The 27,968-nt window shown below is 42.4% G+C and overlaps 1 protein-coding gene across 1 annotated transcript; it reads right to left on the bottom strand.

Annotated features, from left to right (window-relative positions):
• Nucleotides 1-147: 147 nt before the first annotated feature.
• On the bottom strand, nucleotides 148-27,781 carry lpgat1 (lysophosphatidylglycerol acyltransferase 1). Its single transcript, XM_058057387.2, has 8 exons — nucleotides 27,245-27,781; nucleotides 26,565-26,817; nucleotides 18,273-18,391; nucleotides 17,966-18,061; nucleotides 16,107-16,386; nucleotides 11,532-11,658; nucleotides 3,840-3,946; nucleotides 148-2,005 (listed from the first exon to the last, which is right to left on the bottom strand). Exons 2-8 carry the CDS (start codon nucleotides 26,800-26,802, stop codon nucleotides 1,854-1,856), a joined length of 1,119 nt encoding a protein of 372 aa, XP_057913370.2. The 5' UTR covers nucleotides 26,803-26,817; nucleotides 27,245-27,781; the 3' UTR covers nucleotides 148-1,853.
• Nucleotides 27,782-27,968: the final 187 nt, after the last annotated feature.

The raw sequence follows: 27,968 nt of genomic DNA, 5'->3' as shown, positions 1-27,968 counted from the left end.
CTCTATAGGAGTCCACAACTCAATACAAAGGGCCGAAAATTAGCATAATAGGTCCCCTTCAAAGTGCGAAAGGTGCAAGTCGCTAATACTTAGAAGTAAAAAAAAAAAAAAAAAAGTATGAATGACAACCAAATCAAGGAGTTTAGGATATTTGATGTTTTATTCCAGCACAAGTTTTTTGTGTTGTAAAATGGCTGTGTAACTAGGAATTTAAAGGAGAAGTACAAAATGGGAAAATTACAGACAGTTCTAGATCATTTGTTTTAATTCCTATTGTGTTTATTTCCTAAAACCACATCTAGGAAAACATCCCTTCCCTCCCTTCTTTGGAAACACACTGTAATTAAAAAAAAAACATCTGAAAAGGGCCAGTTAATGACACACTTAACATTTCAAAAATGTTTTTACCAGCTAAGTTAGGTAGCGATTCTTTTTTTCCTTTTGTCGTTTTTTTTGTATTTCACACAGTTTCTCCCGACAGTGACACAGAATGGAGGCCAGCAACCACAAGAATTCATTTGAAAAAAGGCATTTCTTTCATAAGAGTAATAACCACTGCTGAACTTCTAATAATAATTATGATTTTCCAAATAAAAAGTCAACCCAAACAAAATAAAACAGCAGAAGTTTGACCCCCTTGTCTTCAGCTCGACCACTTTTGAACCATTCATCCTAACTCTTAGGATTTGGACACTGGGAATACCAGGATAACTGCATGATATGGGAATGTGGTCTTCTAGTATATCGGCTAAGGCTTAGAACAACTGAAGGTTCACACTGGCTCTCGTGGCTGAGTAGTAAAAACTTCCTGTTCAGGAACAGAAAAAGACAACAACACCGTACTTAGAGAAATAATTGTCTGGGAGGGGGGGAGAAAAAAAAAAGGTGGAGAGGCAGGGTTATTCACAGACATTGAGAAATGTTGCTTCCATTACGAGGCATGTTATGTACAGAGGATTTGTGTCATTTCAAATAAAATTTGTACACAGTAACATCACATGAAGCATATTAAATCAGGGAGTGGAAAACGGGTGGAATAATAAAAAGAAAGGGGGGCTGCTCCCACACACTGATACCAACACTTGTCAAACCCAATTGCCTTATTTTTTCCAATGCTAATATGGTCCCTTGTGTTTGTGGACAACATATATGGCTTAAATCAGTGTAAAACTATGCTGGGGGTGGGGGGCTCTCAGTCTGCACATGGGTGTGTGTGTGTGCAAGCGTGTATGTGAGCACACTGCATATCCATATTGTCTCATTTCGTTCGTCCCTTCCAGTTTGATGCTGTCGAGCAAGGCTGCCTGTGTAAACATCATCGCCACACATCAGCTCAAAAACGACGACAAAAAAAAAAAGAAGAAGAAGAAAATGTGCTGGCTGTCGTCGTGGAGAAATCATATACTCTTCTAGGCAGCTACCGTTCAGGAATATATCCTGGGATAGGGAGCAGTTTGGATCCTTAGTGCAATGTGGGCCAAGGGAGGGGGAGCACAGCGTCTATCGTCCGCCGAGAGAAGTCCAGTGGGCGTCATGAAACAGGGCGGACTAAGGGTGGACTACTCTCTTGTAGTCAGACACACACACATTAAACAACGACGGAATTGTCTGGAGGAGTCCTGAGCCTCTAGTCTTTAAATGTATGACTGTGTGTATGTGTAAACATCAACATGACAGCTGTGATGTGTGAGGGCTGTAATTCATATATGTGTTGTTTCTTTCTTTTCTTTTTCTCTCCGTCAGGCTTTAAGTCTTGCCGCAAATGTACATTCATCCATCGCGAAAGGGGAAGGGTTGGGGGGAAAGGGGCTGATCTGATCCCGAGGCGCTTCCTGCTCGCCTCGTCGGCGTACTCAAAACATACAGCAGTAGAGGTGCTGCAGGACGCTGTACCACACGTAGCCGGAGACGAACGCAAAGGACTGGATGACGCACAGCCACACGGGGTCCAGGGTCATTTGCCGGGAGAACGCTCGCTTCTGTCCATCCTGAGGCGGGAACGCTCCTGTGGACGGGAGGAAGGACGAGAGTGTGAGTCAACGCATCTGGTGGGGATTAGCGCTATTCATTTCAAGTAAAATGGTGCACTTCGCTGTTTAAGCCTCTTTTATGCATGACTTCAGTTTAACTAGCATTCAAGATGCTAACACAACAGGTGTTTTATTATTTTTCCTTTTAAATTAAGTCCTTCACTTATTTTTAGGGAGGACCTGATTCAATATTGTAGGGGTGTCACTTAATAAATGATTTCATGTACTGCCACGCGCATGTGTGTATGTTTTCCTCGTCTCTCGCCTCCAAACAGGCAATATGAGGGTTCACTCTGTGCATTGGTTTCAGCACTTTGGAACGTTTGTTCCCATTTGTCAGTCACACAGTCTCTTTTGTCACTGTGGGTGGAGGAGGGGCCAGCAGTATACACACACACACACACACACACAGAGTGACACCCCTACGATATTGGATATCGGCCTGATATCGAATGTTATCACATACTACAGTATTAATTGGCCCTGTACCCTAGAAACCGCCCATGAATGATACGGGAAAAGGCCGAAATGATACTGTGTCAAAGCCCAGGGCAGTGATACTGATAAAATATAGAGTTTAACCATGTCCAGTATCAGCCCCCGTAAGAGAGCGCTGCTCTGGTATCGTGCCCGTGAAACAACCAATCAGAGAAGAGCGCACGAGCCCAGGTCATGAAGTGGGCTCCTGGCCTTAACTTTCTAAACTCCGCGCATGTGACAGGAAATGTCACTGTAACTATAAATATTCCTAGTGCTTCTCCAGTCACCAAAAAACCCAAACTTGATTAATGGAACTTTAATTGTCAGACATTGATAAGATAAGACTGTTGATAAAATATTATTGTTGAAATATTTTTGCAATTATTGTGTTTACACTGTTTAGATATAATACATGTAATAAACTGAACATTTTCTGGAAACAAAATGGTCTTTTGATTAAATAGTACGTGATAACAAGCTCATGATTAAATAGTATGTGATAATAAGATCATCACATGGTTTGTCTGGTATCATGCCCCCACGTGCCAGTATCAGCCTAAGACCGAAGGGCTGCATCTCAAATCTCTGATATTGGCACTCTGATACAAATGAATGGGCAGAGCCCACGTGATCCCAACAACGGTGTTTCCTAGCATTCTAACAAAGTAGCAAGGAGCAGAAGCGATGTCAGCCGTGTGGCAGTAAAAAGATGTTGCAGCTGAGTGTAAAACTTGTCATGCACAAGTTTCTTGTGGTGGCACAGAATTGAGGAAGTCAAATACGACAAACGTGATCGCTTATACGAACAGGCATCACAAAGAAAACTCCCACGGGACACAACACAGTTATTAGCTATAGCAGAAAAAAAAGCAAGCCTCTGTTGATAGTGAGTAATGTCGGGTTTAAACACTTCTTAGTTTTACACTTGTATGATTTAGTTTTATACTGGTATGACTGTCAACAATGTTAAGTCATGACTCAACACTTTTCAACCGGGAATTAATTATTTTACGAGGACATTCCAAAAACATGCTAGGTTAATTGGTGACTCCAAATTGTCCAAAGGTATGAATGTGAGTGTGAATGGTTGTTTGTCTATATGTGCCCTGTGATTGGCTGGCGACCAGTCCAGGGTGTACCCCGCCTCTCGCCCAAAGACAGCTGGCAGCGTGAGGAAAAGCGGTAGAAAATGAATGAATGAATGAATGAATGAATGAATGAATGAAAATGACCCCTCAATCCAAACCAGATTGGGTCTCATTAGATTATGCACAATTCAACATACATACATGACACATAAGCTCAAACCGCAAAAAAGGGGTGACACACCTGTGTCGTAGAAGTGGGCCAGCAACTCCTCTTTCTCCACAAACCTCTGATACAGCCAGTCCGTCAGCGCTTCCTCCTCTACAGGAACCTCTTTAATCGGGTACATCCTGGCACACACAGAGAGAGAAACGCAAAACACAAACACAAAAAAGGTCAGCAAACAGAATTTTTAGTTAAATCTATTTCTATTAAAAACTACCCAAGGCTGTTTCAGTTTCAGTTTCAGGAGGCTTGGCTTATTTGTAGCCACAAGGGGGCCTCGGTGAGCTGCTTTGCGACTGGTCACCTTCAAATAGAGGTTACAGACTCCTCCCCATCTGAGGAGCATTTCCTCTGCACTTAGTTGAATATTCCCCAGCATTTAAACGTCAGCCGCTATTGTAAAAGGACATCTGTGAAGAGGAAGGCAATGAGCGATACAGTATTGATATGGGTTAATATGTATTGACTAGTTAAAGCATTTACAGCAGGGGGACAGTAATGTCATGTCTTTGTGTGTCTTTGTACTGCTGAGTAGGTTTATTGCGCCCTGCTGAGATAAGGTCATGATTGCTGAGTCGAGCCGAGAAGTGCAGGCCTGCATGTAGACCACCACAGTGTATCCCACGAGGCATCCATCCTCCATTTGTGTAATATTTTGGCCCTGTATAACCAAAATATTACAAACCCAGAGAGTGAATCCTAACATTCTTTTTTTCTTAAGAGATTGCATCCTTTCCCAACTGGACAAGGAGGCCAATTCAATTTGGCCTGCGTGGGTAATCATTATTAAGAACTCAGGGGAGTCTTAAGTCTCTATAGTGGGAAAATGGAGAGAAAAAGTGTTGATGGAGGGTACAATGTCACAAAAGGTGAACAGGAAGATAAGCAAAAAGTGGCCTGTCCTGCTCCCCTTTATGTTTTTCTTCTTAAGATAAAGCCACCATGTGAGCAGCCTTTACTTCTTTACCTCTTAGACCTCCTACTACTCGAAAATTAGAACGTTAGATATTATTTTCGGTGGACCACCAATCCACTTAAAGCCTCTTGCATGCAGAATGTTAAGCAGAGCTGCAATCGGGGAGTAAGAAGACAATGAGGGTGGTTGATAATTGCTCCATTTACTCTTCAAACTGCTTCCTCTCTGGCTCAAGGCTGTCTTATGTTCCAGGAAATGATCAGGAACAATGGACATGACAGATGTAGATGAACAAAATGGCAAACATATTGATGCTGAAGACTTTTTTTTTTTATTGCCAGAAGGCTGCATTGACACTGGACTAGATAGCCTGAAGCTATCAGAAGAAAATAAACACTGTATATAAGACACCCAGATATAAGACATAAGAGTGTTTCTCCCTCAAAAAGTGTCTGATTCGTCTTAAATCTTGCATCAAATGAGAGATTCTTTAGATGCAAACCAGCAGGGGGCACCTAACCGCTTTGCGTTGAGCGAGTAGAGCTTTTTTTCCCGTCACACACACACCAGTGTAAGACACAGGGACCCAATGGATGACTCAGAATGAGCAAACAAAAAAGCTAATTTTAAGATAATGGTGAGCAATGACCAGCATAGAATTATAATATCTATTTTTAATGCAATTTATTAGTAATTTCACTGTTGAAAACACAATTTTTTTGGTCTATTTTGTTTAAAAAAATATTTTTCCATTGGTACTTTAGTTGATAATGGAATGTGAGTCCCTTGTTTATTGCAGTTAATTGGTTCCAGACCCCCGACCGGTCCAGGGTGTACTCAGCCTAGCACTGGGATAGGCTCCAGCATACCCCAGCGACCCAAGAATTCAATATTTATGAGTGGAATATTTTGTTTATGACTTTTTACACCATTATTAGAGCCCCGTAGACATGATACAACACCCCTATAGTCACTTTTACACTTGTATTGTTCTTTGTTTACACATTGTAACACATTGTTTTCTTTCATTTCTTCTCAAGTTAAGAAACCAAAAACCTACAAGAGCATTATTACAATATCTGTTAAGTTACTATGCATTGCTAAAAAACATCCCTCATAAAAACTGTGTTCGGTTGCTAGTAGCAGAGGCACTTGGGTTTGTCTTTAAATAAATTTAAATTCATGCCCGTTTTTCTGCCTGTGTCGTCCCTTCTCTGTGTATATACCGTATGTCTATGTCACTTGGTCAATGTGACCAGCATGTGACTGTTGTGTTAGGCTGGAAGTTAATGACTGCCTAAGGTGGGGGCGTCAACCTTGCTCTCAGTACACAGGTCACACGAGTAAGCGCTATAAAGTCATTGTCACAGGTGGTCATGAACTCCACGGTACGGACAGTTGATAGTGGCTGAGCTGTCAGCGGGGTTAAAGGTTAAGGACAGATAAATGATAAGATGAGCTGAATCAAAAAGATTGACAATTTGGGGGGGGGGGATGTTGTGGAAATGAGTTTACCCTAAGACAGGGCTGTCCAAACGTTGATGTTGAAAAATGTAGGATGAAAAGGGCCACTTAGATATTTTGTAAACCGATACATGTACATATGCTAAGTGACACAGTGTTACCTTGGTTAACATCCGCCCTGGTTAAAATCCTTTCTGTTATTTGCTATATTAAATAGCAAGGTAAATGTTTATTGGTTCTAAGATGGATTTATGGATTAATTAGACTAACTTTATTTTCTCCTTTGGTTAGAGTCAGTTTTGGTTTGAGTCCAATCTCCTGCAACGGATTAATAATGTTAACCAAGGCACCACTCTATATATGTTATGTGACTACTCCAAAAAATACATACTTTTGAATATCTAAGTAGCAGAAGAACTGATGACCGACTAGAAGTGTTTTGAACCTACTTGTACGAGTGACAGGTTGCTTCCACCTTGTGTTTAATTTGGGTGTGGAAAGGAAAAAAAAGTAGCCCAAAGGCTCCAAGGATCTCATTATAGTCATCAGTGTGACATATTGATTGTGGCAGAGCTGAAGTCAAAGCAGTTCCAAGTAGGAAATGTAGTATTCCACCAGACCCGCAGACGACACGGCTCAATATTTCGGCGGGAGGAAGAAAAAGCTGCAGTTTTAGAAAGCAGTATATGCTCAACAATTCAACCAGCCAGGTGAGCAGCTTTAAAGCACCCATGTGATGACCTGGCAAGAGGTCTCAATAAATTATGTCACCTTGCAGGAGCTATTTCCAAGAGCAGCTTACAGAAAAGCAGCGTTAAACATTCTTCAACAACTACCTGTGCCCTTGCTCTGATTGTGTACACCTACCTAGCTGAAGATGCCATTCAGGGGGCTTTGGATCGGTGAAACTGACTGAAAAAAAAAAAACAGCGAGAGGGCGTGACACCACTCCTGACTGGTGGTAGAAACAAGAAAATGGTGGTATAGGGATTAAAAAAAAAAAGTAAGGAGGACAGATTCATCTATTACACAATGTTCATCAGCCTGTTTAGAGACTACTGTAGTACTGTTGTAATCTCATAGCAGACAAAAAGCTTTCATATAAAAACAGATTGGAGCAGGTGGGCCCTCGGAACACCACAACTACGGCTGGATGATTACATTACACAACATCATTTTTGGTCCATTATACCTGGGGTGTCCAAATTGTGGCCCAGGGGACATTTGCGGACCAGGGCTGTTTTTTCCTCGGCCGACAGCACATTTGAAAAATAGAATTTAACAAGAAAACATTAAAAAACACAAAAATAATAAAAATGGAAAAAGTAATTCTTAAAGAAATATAATATTGTGAGCAAATTTTTTTTGTTGTCATTTTTGGAAAATTAGGTTGCGGAAAAAGCTACAATGTTAGGAGAATAAAGTCAAAATATTATGGGAATAAAGTCCTGATTATGAGAAGAAAGTTGACTGAATTGGAAATTAAAAAATACAGCAGCAGAAATGGAAAAAATCTGTAATTTTATGAAAATAGAAAAATAATTTTAGTAATAATATAAAAAAAAAATATTATAATAAATACAATAAAATATTAGAATTGTACAAGAATAGACTTGTTAGAAGGGAAAAACAATTTTAATTAATATTAATATAATAATAATTAATAATAATACTTAATTAAAAAATATAAAAATGTAAAAAAAAAAAGTAAAATAAACAGAACCAAACAAAACAAAATGTTTAGAAAACTAGGCTGAGGAAAAGTATTAGAGGCATTTATGAAGTAATAGGCTTTTTCATCACAAAGCTGAGATGTAGTTTTTTTTCTTCAACTATAATACGTATATCACGTCTTAGCAAAGCTACATGTGTTTACAAAATATCAAAGTGGCCTTTGCATCCTTTCATTTTCCACTAACTGGATCTATACAAATTTGGTTTAATATGACAATAATGTTGTCACAAACACTAATGTCATGCCTGCGTCAAAGGAAATGCCACGTTATGATCTGTAAGACAAAAGACACAGGACAGGAAGAAGCGCCCAGAACATTGATGCAATAAAGTGATAAGGAGCACCATGAAAATGCAGGGATGGCGAGGAAGAACAACGTTCTGCCCACTGAGTGCATGTTTATGATGGAAAGACCAAACCAGTTTAATGCCACGCTAAATGTGTTCAAACCCACATGCTCGGATGCATAAAAATAAGGAGCCCCCACAGCAAGTGGGTGATTTACTTGGCAGAGCGAAAGCACTCATAACTGACAGTGACTGAGGTCTTTCCTGCATCTTTCTCTGATAACAGCAACGCCGCTGCAAAGAAGTGCTCCGATACCGCACACTTCTGAAATATAAAAATATGAGTCACACTGGAGCATATGCTTTACTCGCCTTGATTTTTAACTATACAGCAATCCCTTGTTGGTCACAATTTATAGGCCGTGATAAGTGAATTTCCACCAGGTAGGATCCCTTGCTTGGAAATCAAATATTTTCATAGAGCATAGAAAACCTGTTTACGACCTCATTTAAGACATAAATAAGACTCGTCCTTGTGTGTGCAACAATTCTGCAAAGACGAGTGGGTCAAAATAAATTCCTTTATATTTGACAACAATACATTTCAGAGCTGTAATTATAATATCATCAAACTGTGATATTTTTGCCCAAGGTAATCAGGTAATTTATGCTACTTTTTCACTTAATACTAGAACTTGACCATCTTAATTCTTGCTCCGTTTTTCCATTGTTTTTACAGGTCTTTTACATGTTAATAATAGGTGATGATGAAACTCCACAATAGAAAAGTTTTATATTTCAAATGCATTTTATAAAAGGGCTCAGCCTGCATCTTTCCTACTGAAATACATGCTCTGCAGCTACCAAGAAAGTGAAAAGGCATCTCAATGTGTTGCGCGAAGGAGGTTACACATTGAAGGGAAATTTTAACACATGCACATAGACAGTTCAGTTGCAAATGCGACAACTGTAAACAGTTCATGGAATTATATTTGTGGTTAATGTGAAACATTTTATGTTGTTGTTTCTGTTGTGGCATCGTTGTTTAGACATTTTGGCTAAACATTCATTCATTTTCTACCGCTTTTCCTCAAAAGGGTCACGGAGGGTGCTGGAGCTTATCCCAGCTATCTTCGTGCGAGAGGCAGGGTACACCCTTTACTGGTCGCCAGCCAATCACAGGGCACATATAGACAAACAACCATTCACACTCACATTCATACCTACGGACAATTTGGAGTCGCCAATTAACCTAGCATGTTTTTGGAATGTGGGAGGAAACCGGACTACCCGGAGAAAACCCACGCTTGCACATGGCAGAGGGTGGAATTCAACTCATGTCTCCTAGGTCTGAGGCCTGCACGCTAACCACTCGTCCGCCGTGCAGCCCTTGGCTAAACATACATATATGGCTAAATCAAATCAAAATGATGCTTGAAATGTACAGTATCTTTTCACAAAAAGGCTTTATCCTCCCTTTTCCGCTGATATTTTACTGAAACAACACAATGCTGGAAAACAATAGTGTGTGTGCCTTGAAAAATCTGTCAAAATCATCAAAAATAGCTGGTACCTAAGAGGGACAGCTTTTGAAAAATGGTTGGGTTTGAATAAGTTAATTGTATATTGGAATGTGCCGAGGGCCAATAAAAAAAAAAAAAAAACAGTCACTGGCCGTAAACTGCCCCCTGGGCTGCCCTTTGGACACCCCTGTTGCAGACTGATTGGTGGTCACGTAGAAATGTTTATGTTGCTGTCAGCATTCCTAGTTTCACTTAGTTTTAAACTCCAGTTTCTTCTGACATGTATTGGAATATACATTATTTAAGCGAGGATCATTGCTTATGTGTGGAAGAAAAAAACAAAGAAATTATAGACCCCCCCAAACGTGTAGTTGAATCGATAAACTCTCACAGCTGCTACATGAGAAAATACCGAATGCATTTTATTCCCATAGTACCTTATTTTAAATAATCAAGCCCCTGTGATGTCTCTATTTGTTAAAAAAAGGTAAAAAAAAGACCCCAAATTGGGGTTTTCGCTTCCAAAATATCCCATCGCAAGCACAGCTGAACTGTACGGCTTTGTGCAAGCGTGGCTGCATCATACAATTCACTCCCCCGCGTTTGATCAGCAGGCAGATTAATCCTCTTGTCATCTCTGCACCTGTACCAGCATGGCTGTAAATTGTTTATGATCGGCGCCGTCTATGTGGCTTAAACAGCCTACACATCTGTGTGTCTTTTGGCTTGCTTGGGAACCTCTCTGCTCGTGCTGCTGACCACGCAACGGAAGTTGATTGTTTCCATGGCTAATTAGAGCGTCTCAGGGACAGGGGGGGTGGGACTTGTGGAACCTCTGCCCTTCTAATTACAGACTTAATGAGTCTTTAGCTTTAGTCCAGGTTGGTGGGGGGGGAACCTCCTGAGATAGACCAGCCAGCCAAGGTCCATAAATCATCTTTCACTATGTCCAATTACATGCAGCACACTGAAGTGTTCGCAGCATCCTGAGGGTCAACATGGCTTCTACCTGAAGACTACTCCTGCTCCTTGACCCCCAAATGCATCCCCTATAATGCACCACACTGTAAAATACATTTATCTTGAATAGGGTCCTGCAATAAAGCTAATCCAGAGGCACCTTCATCACGTCCTTAAGTGAATGGATTATTACTGAAGGAGACCTTGAGGACAACGAGGACATTTTCACCGTCAGGAGTGGTCATATTATTAACAACAGCACTAAAGGGCTGCAAAAGTCTTTACTTAGGTGCTCGCGAACCAACGGTATATTTGAAGGACCAGGAGAGGGAGAGAAAACTGCTGAGGCTAAGACTGGAAAGCAAACTGTTCAATAGAATTTAAACCCAACACTTTTGCACAAAAACACAGAAAAAGAAAAAAAAAATCGCCAAGGTGAAATAACAATGATAGTGAGAAATTTAAAAAGATCTGAAAAAAGTGTGAAAGTAGACCGGTGGGAACTTCCTTCTGTAATCTTGTGTTATCAGTGGGTGAACTTTTAAGTTCCCCTTCCATATAAGAGACACATGAAGAACAGAGTCTCTTTTTTCCACTCAATTGAATGCGTTTATTTGAAGGAAAGTAGATGTTTGAAGCACTTTTATGGAGGTAAAAGCTCTGAAGTGCACTGTGATATTCCCGTTTGCATGATGTAGATTTTTTTGTGTTAAATGACTTCTTAAAATAAATGACTTTTTGATCCCACTTTTTTTTCCCCCCCCTTAAAAGTACTCTTGAAAACACAAAACGGACAAGATTTGAGAGCTAATATGGAGACCTTACCTGTAGTGAACATGTGTGACGGTTGGCGGCCTGTAACCAAAAATCCACGTCTGGATGTCCATGGGCCGTGCTTTGGGATAAGCTATGGTCACATCTATCACCCACTGCAGGCCTTTACGCTTTTTGGCTGCAAGCAGGAGAAACACAAACACTGAAATGAACTAAAAATGTTATCGCTGTCATTTCCTAGTCAATGTGTTGTACCGGTGAGTACCAATACAAGGACACACTAAGACAGGTCCGCTGTTGTGGTATTGTTCCTTTGAGCGTTGACTTTTGGCAGAGGTAGCAGGGTTTCCCCTCTGCTGTCACGGATAAAGCCAAGTAATTCCGGACATGTTGCAGAGCTGTCTTACCACTGGATATGTACAGTGGGAATCAAACACAAACACTCCCACACTCCTGCAAATGCATGCATTTGCATATTCATGGTCCATTTGCACTTGTGTGACTATCCATGCTAAAAAAAAACAAAAATTATGCATGGAGCACTTTTGTTATGCCACTCTTTCCGTAATAAATTTCGTTTTATGGTTATCACATTTAATTGGTAACCCGACCATGCTAAGTGAATTTCCACAAAGTTGGATTTAATATTAATAAATGAAATTATCATAGAGCATAGAAAATCTGTTTGTCTTTCTAAATATGACTTTTACCATTATTAGAGCTCTTTAGACAAGAAGTAACACCCCTACAGTCACTTTTACACTCATGTTATTATTTGTTGACAACACATTGTTGAAAGGTAATGCAGAGCCTACGGGATCATTGCAGGGCCACAAGAGACGGCTGCTGCTTCAAATATAGCATGCTACCAAGCTCACTCGTACCAATAGCCTCCAATTCATTTATTCTATTCCTACGTGTTTCAAACAGAGTGGGGAGGAAGGACAAAGAAGTCTAAAAGTTACCACTTCCACATGAAAGGAGAGAGAACTTTTTTTACACTCCATCATGTCGGACATGCCATGGCTGACTCCATGCAGTGTTAAGGTCATGTAATGTGACATTAATGCAACATTACAGATGCCTAGCGACCAGAATACTACAAAGCGCAATGTGCGAGGAACGACTAGTAGAACATGTTGTACACCTTGCTTTTCGCTGAAAATTACTGCAAAAAATATGTCTTGGATTTCATACACTGTCTTGGTAATTCATTTCATTCATTCATTTTCTACCGCTTTTCCTCACAAGGGTCACTGGGAGTGCAGGAGCCTATCCCAGCTGTCTTCAGGCGAGAGGCGGGGTACACCCTGGACTGGTCGCCAGCCAATCACAGGGTACATATAGACAAACAACCATTCACACTCTCATTCATACCTATGGACAATTTGGAGTCACCAATTAACCTAGCATGTTTTTGGAATGTGGGAGGAAACCGAAGTCCCCGGATACAGATAAAACCCATGCACGGGGAGAACATGCAAACTCCACACAGAGATGACAGAGGGTGGAATACCCTAGTCTCCTAGCAGTGAGGTCTGTGCTCTAACCACTCGACCGCTGTGCAGCGGTCTTGGTAAACATACAGCCAAATATTGCCCACACAAAGCATCCAAGCGTTGGTGACTAAAACTGTATGAAGAATAGATAGTGGTTCTTTTGAGAGTTGGGACACTATAGACAGATTCCAGCCAGGGAATCATTTCATCATCTTTACTCTGTTTGTTTGTTTGTTTTGTTTCCAAGTGCCAGAACTTTGATAAAGAATTCAAGGGAGAAGTCGTAGCCAAGTACGGTGGTAGTGTCTGGCATAACTGGATTTGCTGGGGGAGCCGTTTAAAAGACACACATAACAGAAAGTTGAGCATGTAATTGTCCACTCTTAATGCCAAGTTTGAAACTATGGGGGCATTATTGTAGCAATATTATTTGCATGTCTGTATCTCAATCTGTGTGTTTCCTATGGAAATTGTATTTGGAATGCATAGATTGAGGTTCCTACTTTTTTCCACTTGTATGATAAGATAAGATAAGATATTGAGCAGTTTTTATTATAGAGTCTGGTCACTGCATGAAGTATCCCATTTAAAAATGAAAAAACATTGCCTGTGCAGTTAATAAAGGTTTTATGACCCAGGAACGGATGAATTCCATTTCCATGATGTCCCATAAGGAAAATACTTGAACTGCAGCGTCTCAGGCTGGACCAAAGCCCACCTACTCCATGTGTGAGGTTGCCAGGGAAAGAAACCACGCCTGTGAGTAAACCGATGAATAAACAAGGCAAGCCAAAAAACCAAGGCGTATTCTTGCTGGCTCATTTCTACAAGAGATAAAGTGACTTGACGGGTATCCTTGGTATTGATGGGAATGGCCACAGTCATCGCAGCATGGGTAATTGGATCCGCATGTCGGTCCAAGTGTGTGAGAAGGCAGCCGTGCACGGGCTCGTGTGAGCAGCTGGCCAAAGCTACGAGGCTACGAGCCAAGACGTTGCTACGGTGACAAACACTACTGTAATAAATGACAAAGGTGTGTCCTTCAGCAAACATTGGGAGGGAAACATATGCAGTGGAAGGTACCTTGCTCTAAATCACTCTGTTATACCGTAGAAAGCCAAACAAGAAGACACCGATCTCAAGAAGCAGAGCTGATTGGTCGGGGCCACATTACCACCGAGTCATACAGTCCTCAAACTATGAACTTTGTGAAAGTCTCTCAACAACACAAAACTTATCAATGTCCATCTGCACAATGCATTAAACCCATGAGACACTTGAATGGCTGCTACACAGCAGCACGCATATTTACATCAAATCCTATTTTCTGCAAGTGGCCCATTTGTCTCCGAGTGAGTCAGCAAAACTGTGGGCACCTCTGCAGAGCATCAGGGAGGGTCAGGGTGAGACAGCACACACACACACACACACACGCACGCACACAGAGGACATAGGGACACAGTATTCATTGGGGTATGTGTTGCTTTTTTTCATGCCCTAGGTTTTAATGCCATTAGCTAGACTCAAGAGGAAGGACAAAGCCAGAAGAGGAAAAGCAGCTCAAATGAGAACATGCGCTTACACAGCACATACAGCCAATTAAACAGCAATTCTGCTTTGTTTTGACACGCTCGCTTCCTAAAGAGGGATGAACGGACAGTGTAAGTCCTCAAGCACTGGAGAGTGCAATGCATGCAGCTGTGCAGAGTTCCTGAGACACGTTTTCAACAACTAGAACACCGCCGGATGACCCTTCTAATGGATTCTGAAGCCAAGCCAGAAGAGGCTACTTGGGAGCGTTTTTGCATTTGTATGTTAATGTTGCAATTTCAACCAACTTGTATAAGCCAGTGTTTGATAATTATAAAAAGTTAAAGTCAGAGCAGTTGTCAGAGGTTGAGTTTCCGTGTGTCATAAATCGTCAGACTTCCGCTCAGGGAGCACTGAGATAATTAGCATTTACTTTGGCTTTTTTTTTTTTAAAAAAGGTGAACCAGTGACGGCAAAGAGGCAAACTATAATGACTGGGAATGAAAGTGCAAAGCATTCCGTTCAATAAGTCAACAATAATAACAGAACATCTATGTGTCCTAATGCGAAACACGTTCAGCTGAGTGCAAAACTTGTCATGCACAAGGATCCCATGGCTGCACAAGTTTAATACAACCAAACTCATTGCACATTTGAAGCAGAGTCACATGGGAATCTCCCACGGGATGATAAGAAGTCATTAGATATAACAGGAAAAATTGACTAGCCCCTGCTCGTGGTCAGTGAAGTCGGGTTTAAAGCCATACTTGAGCACCCCGATCCTCGCTATATTATGACATTGTGAATGAAACAATAACACACATGCATAAATACGTAAATGGGTGAGTTTTTCCTCAGACTTTTTCTATTTTCATTACTTGTTACAGGCAAAAAAAAAGCCAAATTGGATTACTTATCAAAACAAATGATTTTTTTTAAGAAAATGGTGATTATTATAAATAAACATGAGCCATGTATTGCTTTTTGTGCTCTCATGTAGTTTTCTCCACAGCCTTTTCAAGCACATTTCTTCCGCTGCTGGGATTACTGCCGCCACCTGTCAATCAGCGGAATGTCATGAACCTATTTGCAGGAGCGTTAATTGCCTCACACGCATGCGCCCTCCTGCAAGAACACAGCAGCTTCTGATTGCTTATCACTCAGGAAGCGTCGTTTGGAACAGCGGCATGAACACTTGGAAGGCCAAAAGTTGAGAAGCAAAGACATCGTTTTTCATGACTTAATAAGCGCAGCAGTTTGCCGTAATTGAAAATGTTGACAAATTATGTTCATATAATACAAGGCTATAATCACAACATGATTTATGCAGTGAAAAACACGTAACAACCCTAACCAAGACAAATGAACTCTCAAATGTGGTTAATTGCAGAGGTATCGTTAAAGCTTGCGGCCTATTTTTGGGGGCCGGTGCCTTGACAGAAAAATGGCCGCAGGGGTTTCGGAGACCTTGATGCAATTTGTAGCACCTCTGTATGTGTCATTTTGCCTCATTTACAACAGCGGACTGATATAACCGCCTAATGCTTTTCCACGAGAAAAATCATTACTTTTAATTGACATGTTTGGTGCTCGTTACCTGTTTGGTTCGGGGTCCCGCTCTCGTTGCCCACGCTGCCGTTCTCATGCTGCGCTGACAGAGTTTTCAGGATGACGTGGGTGGCACCAAGACGTGGCAGCGTGACGTGGGTCAGGTGGGGTAGCGAGTTCTTTTTGGCAAACGTTTGGCTGGTTTCCCTCCGCTTGCGCAGGAAGCCTCCCTCGGGAAACAGCACTATCCACTTCCTGTCACGGCTGTGGTAGTATTTGTCTAAATGATCCTTCAGGTAGACCAGCTGCTTGTCTCGGTGAGCTTTACCCTAAAAAAAGGGAACAGAAAAGGGCATTTTCAGTGGCTGTTGTATCATTAAGAAATGGTGGGAGTGGCAGTGTCATTCATTATACGAGACAACTGTATCGATTTTTGCTTACTTCCAGGCATTCTGGTTATTTCTATTATGCAATATGGCAGTTATCATTAATAACTGGCAGGAAGACCACAGTCCAGGGTGAGTATCTGTTCATTTGAGTTTGATTCAACCAGAAAAGGGAGCTCGTGTGTACGCACCCTCAAACCGTTTTGTGTCCGCATATGAGGGAGCCAACACCAAATGAGAAGCTAGTACGGGCAGTACTGCCGAACGGCACTCCGATCAGCAATAATGTCGCTACAAATGGATGTGAGAAATGGTATGATGACATTAGCAGTAGCTGGATGAGGAGGGGAGGGATTGATTTTCAGTTAAGTTCAGTTGGTCAAGAGCCAATTTAAATGCATCAGCATACATGGTTGCCGCTAGGCTCGGTTCACTATATAGTGTGCTGGCATGACACACTAATCATACAGGAGGCGGGGGGGGGGGGGGGGGGGTTCCACTGCCTTGTTTGGGGGCATGCAGGTCCTGTTGGTACAAATGCATCTACAAATATAAATGTGTCTATCAAAAAAGTGGTGTACCTATTCACTCCATACAGGAAATTCAAGACCCAGCAAACTGATATCTATAATTAGTTTGCCACAGTTTGCATTATTGCCATTTTAACGAGACAGTCATGTCATAGCCGGTGTATGTGATATGCATGAACACCACACTAATGTGGTTAAAATAGGACGGTGTCCGACGAGCGAGTGTGTGTGCTGCAGTCATTGAAGCATGCCGTGATTTGCTGCACATGGTGGCGAGACATGTCTGCGAGGCCCCATGGACAGCAGATGCTTTGCCTGGGAGGTATTTTGGGGAAGGATGTCAACAATGCACACAGTGGAATGTCGGGGCGGGCTGGGGTCACAGAAATGACCAAGCCTACTCAAGAGTGCAGGGTGTTTCAGTCTTGGCACAGTGCACTGTGAATGATTTCTGTGACCACTGAGTAGATCAAATAAAATACCCAAGCTGGTGCATAACAGTCGAATCCCCAACAATGAATCAATTAACCCTTAAAACATGCATCGCATTCATAGAATTCATATAATATGGCGTGTGATATCCAGTTTAGACGCCTCACTGTGTGTAGACTGCTCTGTTCCAGCGGCCTCCCACAACAAAAGGGCTAGTCTGACCCAGCAGGGCTGAGCGGCCCTCTGACTCTACACACTACTGTCCACCACAGTCGCTGACCTTCACAGAGGACGCCGTGGCCCTCAGAAGCCTACACACGTATAAGCGTTCCAGCTGGGAGAAGCAGATGGGTAGTCATTGCACTTTTGTGGAGTGTGATAAAAAACAAAGTCAACACAGCCGGGAGGTTAAAAAGGAATCCCGTTCTGGCCTTATGGACTATGGCAATGGCGTCCAAAGTGCGGCCCAGGGGGGCATTTTGTGGGTGTTTTATTAATTAGCCTTCAGCATATTGAAAAAGTACATGTAGTAAGAAGGAGTGACAATTCTGATATCTTACCTGTCTGATGAAAAAGTCCCCATGGATGAGGGACACTAGGCCAAAGTTTGTGTATTTGAACACATGGTCCATCAACCACATCATTTTTCGTACCACCTGACAATAAAGAGAAAACATTCATTACACACTGGTTCTGGACGAAGAAGCAACGCCACTCTACTTGTGATGTCACTTCCAACGTCTCAAATAAATGAATACGGCGCCTCAAACAGACGCCTGGCACAACCGGGAAGTCAAAACTTGTCCGAACACCGAGGGTACCCCCCTTTAAAAAGGTCACATACAGGTAAGGCATCACTCTTCTTACCGTGCCCTTGTCTTGCAGGCACATCATGAGCGTGCACACATCTCCCGTGGATTGATGGTTGACGATGACCATGGCTTCCTCTTCAGAGATGGGCCTCACATCATCACCCCACTCCGTTACTGCAAAGCAATCAAGATGTATAGAAGTCATATACAAAGTCTATATCAGTGTTATAGTCATTTTAAAGAGCAATTGAATGCTATTCTCATTTACTGATGTATAAAACAACAACAAAAATTACATAATGAATACTGAGTCACCATCGGTACAGTAACAGCTGGGTTTTTGTGTGTCTGTGACAGCGTTTTTTTACCACATCAGACTTGATTGACAGCGTCTTTGATGCCATTGTGGAAAGTCCGGGATAATTACTTTTGTTTTAATCTGAAAATATCAAGCAAGCAACTTCCCCTCGCACACCACAAACAAACAAGTCTCCATGCTGGCTCGTCAGCATGGGAAGCTACAAGCGACGTGATCGCGTGCGCCCAGCCCTTGACCCTGATGTAACAGAGTCGAATAAATACAGTGTAACCTTTGTTTTTGTATCCGTGCCTGTGTGGGTTTTCTCCGGGTATGCCGGTGTCCTCCCACATCCAAAAAAAACCCAACATGTATGTTAGGTTCAATGGAGACACTAAATTAATACCCATAGGTATGGATGCAAGTGTGAATAGTTGTATGTCTATATATGATATGCCCTGCCATTAGCTGGCGACCCCACCTCCTGCCCAAAGTCAGCTGGGATAGGCTCCAGCATTCCCCACAAGCGACATAGAAAATGGATGAATGTATAATTAGTCAGCATCATTGTGGCCATATTCTAACTAAAACTAAACTCCCCGGCATCTACTACTACAGTCCTGTTCGTTCTACTTTGTGTCCTCCACATCTGGAACACATTTATTGAAATGGGCATGCGTCTTATTTGTCTTAAATGGCTTATTCTCTCTGACTATATCTACTATAATGGATAATAGGAGTGTTGAGGTGACTATAGGGGTGTTATTTCATATCTAGAAGGCTCTAATAATGACACAAATCATATTTAGAAAGCCACAAGACGGTTTTCTATGCTCTAATAATAAAAATATTCCATTTATGAATACTGTATCTTTGTGGGAATTCCCTTATTGCGGTCGGGTCTGGGACAGTGACAAAGGAAGGATTATATCTGAATGTACTGGCTTGCATCTAAAATTTCTGATATCAGCCCTCCGACCTCCGACACAAGCCACCCAATTCACGCTCGGCTCCTGCTCCGGCAGAGTAGGCGTATCCAGTATGAAGAGTCCATATGACCAAAACAGGGAGTACCGTACATATTTCAGTAGCCTTTCTTAATTCAATAGAAAATGAGTGATAGTTCAGTGAGGGCCGATAACAAAGTTGAAGCAATTAAACCAATAAGGCTTTGTGTCTGCAGATTTGATAGCTGCTTCATGAACTGAAACAGGGAGGAAGGTTGTGTGTAGCTGCATGTCAAACAATCCATTATTAAGACTTCCCTCCCTGGTGAGTAAACAAGAGCCGTTAGTTGTTGGCGTGGTAAAAAAAACATAATACAGTACAATTAGCCTCCACTGCATGCAATCACCAACAAGGCCCTGGCTTCCAAGAAAACAATCCTCAACCATTATTAACTTCCACGTATTCCCTCGTGACAGACAGAAGGCTTTCAACATGACAATGAAAAGCATGTATTAGCAAATCTGAAGTGGCCTTTGTCCCCCCCTCGTTCCTAATTTACATTGTCAAGCACCCATCTATTCAGAGCTACTTTACAATCACCTGTGTGTGATTGCTGACAAGATACACAGGGGCGGCAGCAAAAGGGGAAACGTGGCTCATGTCTGACGAGCGTCGCAAACAATAGTCCTCCCGGAGAACACGCGGAGACATTTGCAATTTAAAGCACACACTCCAACAGCTCGGCATATTAACTGAGAACTATGGAGATACGCTAGAAGCCCGAGGGGTGAAAGGATTCAGCCGAGCTTCAACAATCATGTGCAGGAAAAGGGAGGGAATTCCCTCAGTCATGTGTGGGTTAGCCCCAAAGTTGTGATGCAAATGTTGGAGCGGCCGAGGAGGGGAAGGTGAACCTTGAATTACTTGCAGCTCTTCTTAAAAGAGGCAACAAAACTCACATTCAATGAAGAGCACAAGTGCAAAGTGAACAAGTGGTTAGTGCGCAGGACACACAGCTAGGAGACTCAAGTTCGATTCCACCCTCTGCCATCTCTGTGTGGAGTTTGCATGTTCTCTCCGTGTATGCGTGGGTTTTCTCCGGGTACTCCGGTTTCCTCCCACATTCCAAAAACATGCTAGGTTATGAATGTGAGTGTGAATGGTTGTTTGTCTATATGTGCCCTGTGATTGGCTGGCGACCAGTCCAGGGTGTACCCCGCCTCTCGCCCGAAGACAGCTGGGATAGGCTCCAGCACCCCCGCGACCCTCGTGAGGATAAGCGGTAGAAAATGAATGACTGAATGAATGAACACAATGCACACAATGGAAGTGGCATATATATGGAGCAGGGTTGTCAGTAAAAACATACTTGTGAATAAATGTAAAGTATTATAGTATTGCAGTGTGTTTACACAGCCATTTGTAAGGCTGGTTTAATGCTAAAAGATGAATACACATATTAACCACACATAATTATTTCTAATATTTGAATAGTCTCGCCTTGGTTTGGGGCGGTTATTTTTGCCAATTCCAAGTAATACAGAAGGAAACCACAAAAACAAAGCCACATTAAATGCATCAGTCGGAACGAGACACACTAATAGCAATGAAGAAGGAGGCTGTGATGTATAACGACATAAACATATGTTTGATGGTATTAGGTATTTCTAAAATGATGACAGACTTCTGGTGACTTATCTAAGAATCCATAATGTTGCAGGGTCATGAGCTTTTATCAGTTACTTGGTTCCAGACCCACCCCGGAAAGCAGGAATCCTTATTTAGAAATGGAATATTCTTGGATTTAGAGCATGGAAAAGCTGTTTACTGTATTCCAAATAGGGTTTTTAACATTATTAGAGCCCTCTAGACATGAAATAACACCCACATAGTCACCTTTACACTCGTATTACAATATAGTAGATATAATCAGGAAAACTAAGCCATTTTAAGACAAAACAGCAACTGTGCTGCCATATTTGCTTAACCAATGACCAAGCAGCAGCGGCCAACAGACAAGCATCAACAGCCTGCAGAGACATCATTGCATTATCTCATCACGTCATTTCCAAAAATTCCTAGCTATAAAAGTCATGTGTAAAATGGGATGGAGAGTTCACCTTGTGTGCCCAAGAACAATCCTTGCGAGAAGATGAAATTGAGATGCCACTTGAGGGGAAAATGACACATCTGTGACACTTGCCGTGAGGCTATGCGCGTGTGTATACATCCCGAAGGCGATGTCATTTCACAAGGAAGCATGCTCTGCCGCTTCCCGTCGTCACCGCAGACAAGTATTAATGATATCACAGAGATGGGTCATCTGTCAGATGGAATACATTAGGGAAATTGTCTTTGAGAGATGACACAGTTAGCATAGCAGGGTGACAACCGCGCTGCAGGCACGTTGTCTAATCCAGCACCGGTGGTCAGTTAAACCCACCTGCACGCTCGGCAGATGAGAATTCGGTCAGAGGCTAATTAATCTCATCACCCGAGTGGTGACACAAGCAGGAAAAAAAAAAAACGAGAGCTGAATTCTCATTCATATTCAAAACTTGGGAGATGGAAATTGAATATCATTACAGGTAAGCCGGCCTGCAACAAAGTGTGAGTGGTTAAGGTTATTTAGGAAAGGCCTCCTCAGACGGCTGAGATATTCCACGAAAGACAAACAAACTGAGGCAGTGACACCATTTATCCCCCCCAGTGACAAAACAAGAAAATCTAACCCAAACCTTGTAAGACTACCATTCATTTTGCCTGTGCATTTCACACAGGAAAGTGTGTCGTAGAATCCTGCATTCACGTATTTTGGGTGTGAGGAATTAAAATTCATGGTTGACAGCCACCTGCGACACAGTTGGCGTCCTGCATCTGATACTACATCCAAAGCAGGAAGATGCACGTGTCTACTTCCTCCCTACGTTTAGTATGAGCCACACAGAACTCAAAAAAAAAAAAAAAAGTCAGATTTTCAGGGCAATTTTAGTCTTGCCTTGCCTACAAAAATACAAGACATTTCTACAATTCATATTCAAATGGGGGCCCACATAACGTGGTTGAAATATTCAGTCCCAACGCTAACAGGTGCAGCAAAGACTGGATAATTGAGGACGGCGTCAATCAAGCACATGCCCACACAATCCAGAGAATAGGTGTGAGCAAAGTAACTGGCAACACGCGTGTGGGTGTGTGGGAGTTGCATGACTGCACGGAGGCATTAACAAATGACGAGTGCCATGGCGATCATCCATGCTCGCTTTTCACACGCAAATGTTTCGTCAGCCAGGTGCTGGATCCTTGATGATGCCACACACGGATACTTGTTGATTGAACGGCAGCGACTCCGGAGCCAAAGAAAAGTTCTTCGGACTAAACCAGCGTATCCACTTCTGCGACAGATGGGTGTGATGAGCAATGTTTACATCTGTGGCTGCTCCTTGTGTCAATGCAAGTCAACACTGGAGTGCATCAAAAGACACCAACCATCCTTACAGTCATTAGACATTGCAGACACTATTTAAACCTAGGGACATCAATGCCCATTCGCCCTAATAGTGTATATTTTCATACACAAATGTGTATTTTACTCTAGGACACGCAATCAGCCCTGCAAAATAACTGCCTGTGTTTTTTCATGTATATGAGAGGGTCCTTCAAACTTATATTGTGTGTTTTGGAAATAACTGGGGTGCACGATAATTAGTTACGATAAATACCACCAGTTAAGGAACCAGTTATTGTAAAAATGGTAAATGTGACGATAACCGCAGAGCCAGGAATTTATAGCGACATGGGAAAGCAGTATAACCGTTGATTTTGTTAATACTTGGGTTGTTTTATATTGTTTATTTTTCTATATTGTGTATTTTGTACTGCTTAACTGACTCTGTACTCTTGCTGCTGTGCAATACAAATTTCCACACAGAGGGACGAATAAAGGCATATCTCTTAATCTTATACATACCTACTTGGAGTGCTATAATCGAAAAGCCACCGATCGGGATCGACTGATATCAGTGGAAAAAGCATGGTATCGATATCGGCTGATACATCATAACAGATTAGCAGGATCTGTATCGGCAGCATAAAACCCTGATAGGAACATCCCTAATATCGACCAGTCGTGGCTGCTCAGTATAATATACAGCATCCAGAGTATGGCTAAAGTGACGATGAACACAATCTTGAACAATGATGTCAACAAGCGAAGAGACTACAAAAATGGCGGGGCACAATTTAGCATAGAAAAACACTACCTGTCCAAGATATATGCATCAGCCTTGATGTGAAGATACTAGTAAAAGGGTAGCACACAGAGAGAAAAGTGTGATGATAACCATAGAATCAGACATATGTAGGAAAGCAGGACTAATTTCGAGTGGTTAGCGCGCAGACCTCACAGCTAGGAGACCAGGGTTCAATTCCACCCTCGGCCATCTCTGTGTGGAGTTTGCATGTTCTCCCCGTGCATGCGTGGGTTTTCTCCGGGTACTCCGGTTTCCTACCACATTCCAAAAACATGCTAGGTTAATTGGCGACTCCAAATTTTCCAGAGGTATGAATGCGAGTGTGAATGGTTGTTTGTCAGCTGGGATAGGCTCCAGCACCCCCGCGATCCTCGTGAGGGAAAAGCGGTAGAAAATGAATGAATGAATGAATGAATGAGGTTCAAGCATTAAAAATGGACAATGCACGACGGTGACCGCCTTCGGCAAACGTCCCTAAACACTATACCTGTGTCACATAGGCACATTTAACTTCTTTTTACACTTATGTGACAATAAATGTATTAAAAACATAATACAGCATAATTCTGTCCGCAATGCAAATGCTGCTTAACACAGCACCAGGTGTTCTATAGGCTGACGAGCATGCATTATTAATCAGCAAACCCTGTTGCTCCCTATGTACGCCACCTAGCAATTTGTAAGCATTTTCTCTCACAGCCCGCGTGCAACCAAACACCACAGACTGCATGAATCAATCACTTCAAGACATCCGACCCAGTAACAATACAGACAGAAGCTTGTGATTTTTACCCCCCCCCCCTCCCTTTTCGTGTTGCACAGCGATTCATTTACTTTGTTTTGGGTAAGAATTAATACCAGTGGTTTTCCTGTGTTTTGTGACTCACGTCATGCTCACTGAATGGTGAAGCGGATGGAGTGTAAGAATGAGCATGTGATTAGCTTCTATATTAAACTCATCAGGCACAGTATCACAGGACATCAGTCTAATGCGGGGGTGTCCATACTTTTTCCAGTAAGGGGCATGATGATTGAAGGAAAACAAAATTTTAGGCTAAACTGCACGTCGAAAACGCGGCTTGAAACTGTGTGCATGTATTAAAATTCCCCCTCCTTCGCACAACACGGCAAAATGCCTTTTGACTTCCTGGTTGTTGTGGAGCATGTACATATGTAGATGGGAAAGATGCATGTTGTGCTCTTATAAAATGCACTTCTGCCGTCTTGCGGGCGTTTTTTCAGCTTAAAACTGCACCAAACTGGCTCTCTTTTATTGGAGTGTTGCATCATCACCTCTTTGATCCACATCACAAAGTTGAGATGTAGTTTTTCTTTCTCGAAAAGGCCTTTGCATCCTTTCATTTTTCAGCATGTGCCCCCCACCGCCTTGGTGTAAAACGTCTGAACACCCCTGCCTGAAGGTTAACGTGACTTCTGACGGTGTATTTAATCTGCAAGAAGACAGCACTGTGAGCTAAAAAGATGTGGAATAAAAAAAAAACATTCCCCCATCCTGATGGTCAATTATGCAACTTAGACTATGGCATCCCCACACATAGATTGCAGTCCTGTGGAAAACACTGAACCATAGAGCTGGAAAAGATCTTATTGCAACACAGCAACGATACGGGCAGGTCCAGGCTGCCGTGTACTAGTACTTTGTACTTTGACTATTACTGTATATGGCAGCATACATCTTTTTATAGCCATGAATGTTTAACAGTTACTTATAACTGCACAATTACTGAGAGTTTTAGGGTGACGACAGCCTGAATCTGGAGTAGGTTAATTCAACGACGTTGTTGCCAATGGAAAAAAATATGCAACAATCTTTGTGGTTCCACTGTATAGAGTCAGGCTGGGAATATAGCTATTATCTCAACATGGCCATATAGTACTGTGATTATCAATGCATTGCTATTAATAATCGAAGATTAACTGATGCTAGTGCATCTTGGTTAAACTTCACCGCCATATACACATCATTTTTGTTTTTATTTTCTTCTCTGACTGGCATGACAAGCGCCTCCTGGATGACTTGTAAGACGTGCCTGGACTCAATAAAGAGCAGCGATAAAGGCGGTATAGAGTGACAAAACGCATCAACAATCATACATGAGGTTAAATATGGCGGCAGGTCATCCAGAAACCGGATGGTTGGCGGTTCGTGTCTCGCTCAGCCTACCCACTCGCTGTTGTGTCCCGAAGCAAACACTTCCCCCACCTTGCCTCCAGGGCTACAGACACTGGTGTGCCAGCTGTGTGTACAGATGTAGTTTACCACTACCAACTGCGATATTTACGATACATGTGCTGCTATGTATGGAACAGTAATAGTGTTACACGCCATGATCTCCCACTGTATTATTGTTATTATTTTTTCCACACGTCAGTGAAGATTGTTAAAATGCCTCATACTCTCATATGTATGAATTATATGATGGCTAACTTCTTGTATGACAGTTTGAATGCTAAACAGTTACTTTTAGCATTGATTACACGGCTACTAGATGCTTGAGGATAGCGACCGTTCATATTAATTCCATTTAAGGGGAAAAATCTAGTTTGTTTATGGTTCCACTGTATATGTATTATGGTTCAATGCAACTCAGCTACCGGGGACTCAAACGAAAGAGCATTGAAAGAAGGATTGGTGCCCTTGAGCGGACATCATTGTGCATGTGTGCACTTGTGGATATAGCAAAACAAAGACTAATAATAATGAAGGTCTCTTGCTTCTCAAACATTGCAACACACGTGTGTGATTACTATTTTTGGCGAAAAGCACACACAACTCTGGCTCATATTGTTGTGCAACCGTGTGGGCATTAAATAGAAAGCGTCTTACCTGTGTAACCTGCGATCCAACCCCACGACGACACCATGGCCAGCAGCCATTTAAACATGACTCCTTCGAGGTGCCAGAAAGTGGAGCTGTGCCATATTCTCAGAGGCTGCAGAATGAGCAGGTACAGGCAGTAGGACGGGATGGCTACACAGTTATTGAGGAACATAAACACGAAACGGAGCACAGACTTGAGAAGAATCCAGCTCAGTTTGCTGGCCTCGTCCATGAGCTGGGCCATCGTGATCCACACCGTCTGCGGAGAAGAATGTGTGCAAATCTGTGCATGTTCAGGAAGTTAACATGTACAGTCAATCTCGGCTGATAGTGGTGCATTTGCAAACTGCACAAACACTTTAGAGCGAGGCCACTGTGCGACACTTAAATGCATCTCTCGTTGATGTATGCCGATTATTTGTCTATATGAAGCTAGCTGCCTTGGCGCCACAGTAATGCGTGAAAATATTGCTCTATAAAAGGACTTCATGACATGCTAGCTAGCATAGTGGGCTCAGCTAGCATAGCCGGAGGAGGGAATGCACTGAAACAAGCCAAGTGTGGTGGAAAAATCATTTCAAAATATATTACAAATGTGACAAGTAAGCGCGGAGGCTGCTCCGACGCGCTATAGCCGCACTTCCAGGATATAGTCAGACCCTCATTTTGACTTGACGCCTACTTACCTTATTATTGTCACGGACGCATCCAAGGATCACTAAAGATGTAGCAAAAGCTAAAATGTTCCAGCCAGATGAGCAGCAAACCTACAGTAATAAGTAAGCCTTTTTCCTTGCAGACATGGCGAGTCCTTTTTGCCAAATGGTTGATTAATTTTCAACAACCCCCGGGCGTTAAAACTGCAATCAGACCCATTTAGGCGACGTTATCCAGGGGGGGCTGTGGATGAATCCCGGTGGGAACCGTTAACCAGCTAGCTAGCTAGCTAGCTCCACTTGAGCGCGGTCGGCTCCATCGCAGTGAGACACCGGGATAATTCCACACCGATGCAACATCACCATCATGGTCGTCAGGTTAGATCGCTATGGAGATCGTCTCTCTCTCTCTCTCTCGTTCTTTTTCTCCCCCGGGAATGAAAGACATGCACGGCGTATGCGTCAAGCGCTGCGACGCCAGGCGGGGAGAGGTACAGCTGTTAAAAGGAATGAACCGCGATGTTTCGGCTGCACCCGTTATCTGTCCTAAAGACGTGATTCAGCGGCATCAAGTCCCACGGCGTGCGCGGAGAGAGGCGGGAGTGTCTTGTCTTCAAAATAAAATAATTGATCAAAATTCACGTATCAGAATACATCCCTTATCCCGTCCTTTTAAAATAGGGGAGATGAATGGTAGCGTTGTTATTGATTTGTTCGTGAAAACACTGCTCTACATGCACAAATTCGTTTAAAA

Source organism: Doryrhamphus excisus, linkage group LG19 (genome assembly GCF_037039965.1).
Source record: "Doryrhamphus excisus strain RoL-2023G ecotype Guam linkage group LG19, RoL_Dexc_Guam_v1.1, whole genome shotgun sequence".
Classification (NCBI taxonomy): domain Eukaryota; kingdom Metazoa; phylum Chordata; class Actinopteri; order Syngnathiformes; family Syngnathidae; genus Doryrhamphus; species Doryrhamphus excisus.
This window is presented reverse-complemented; position numbering and strand designations above follow the sequence as displayed.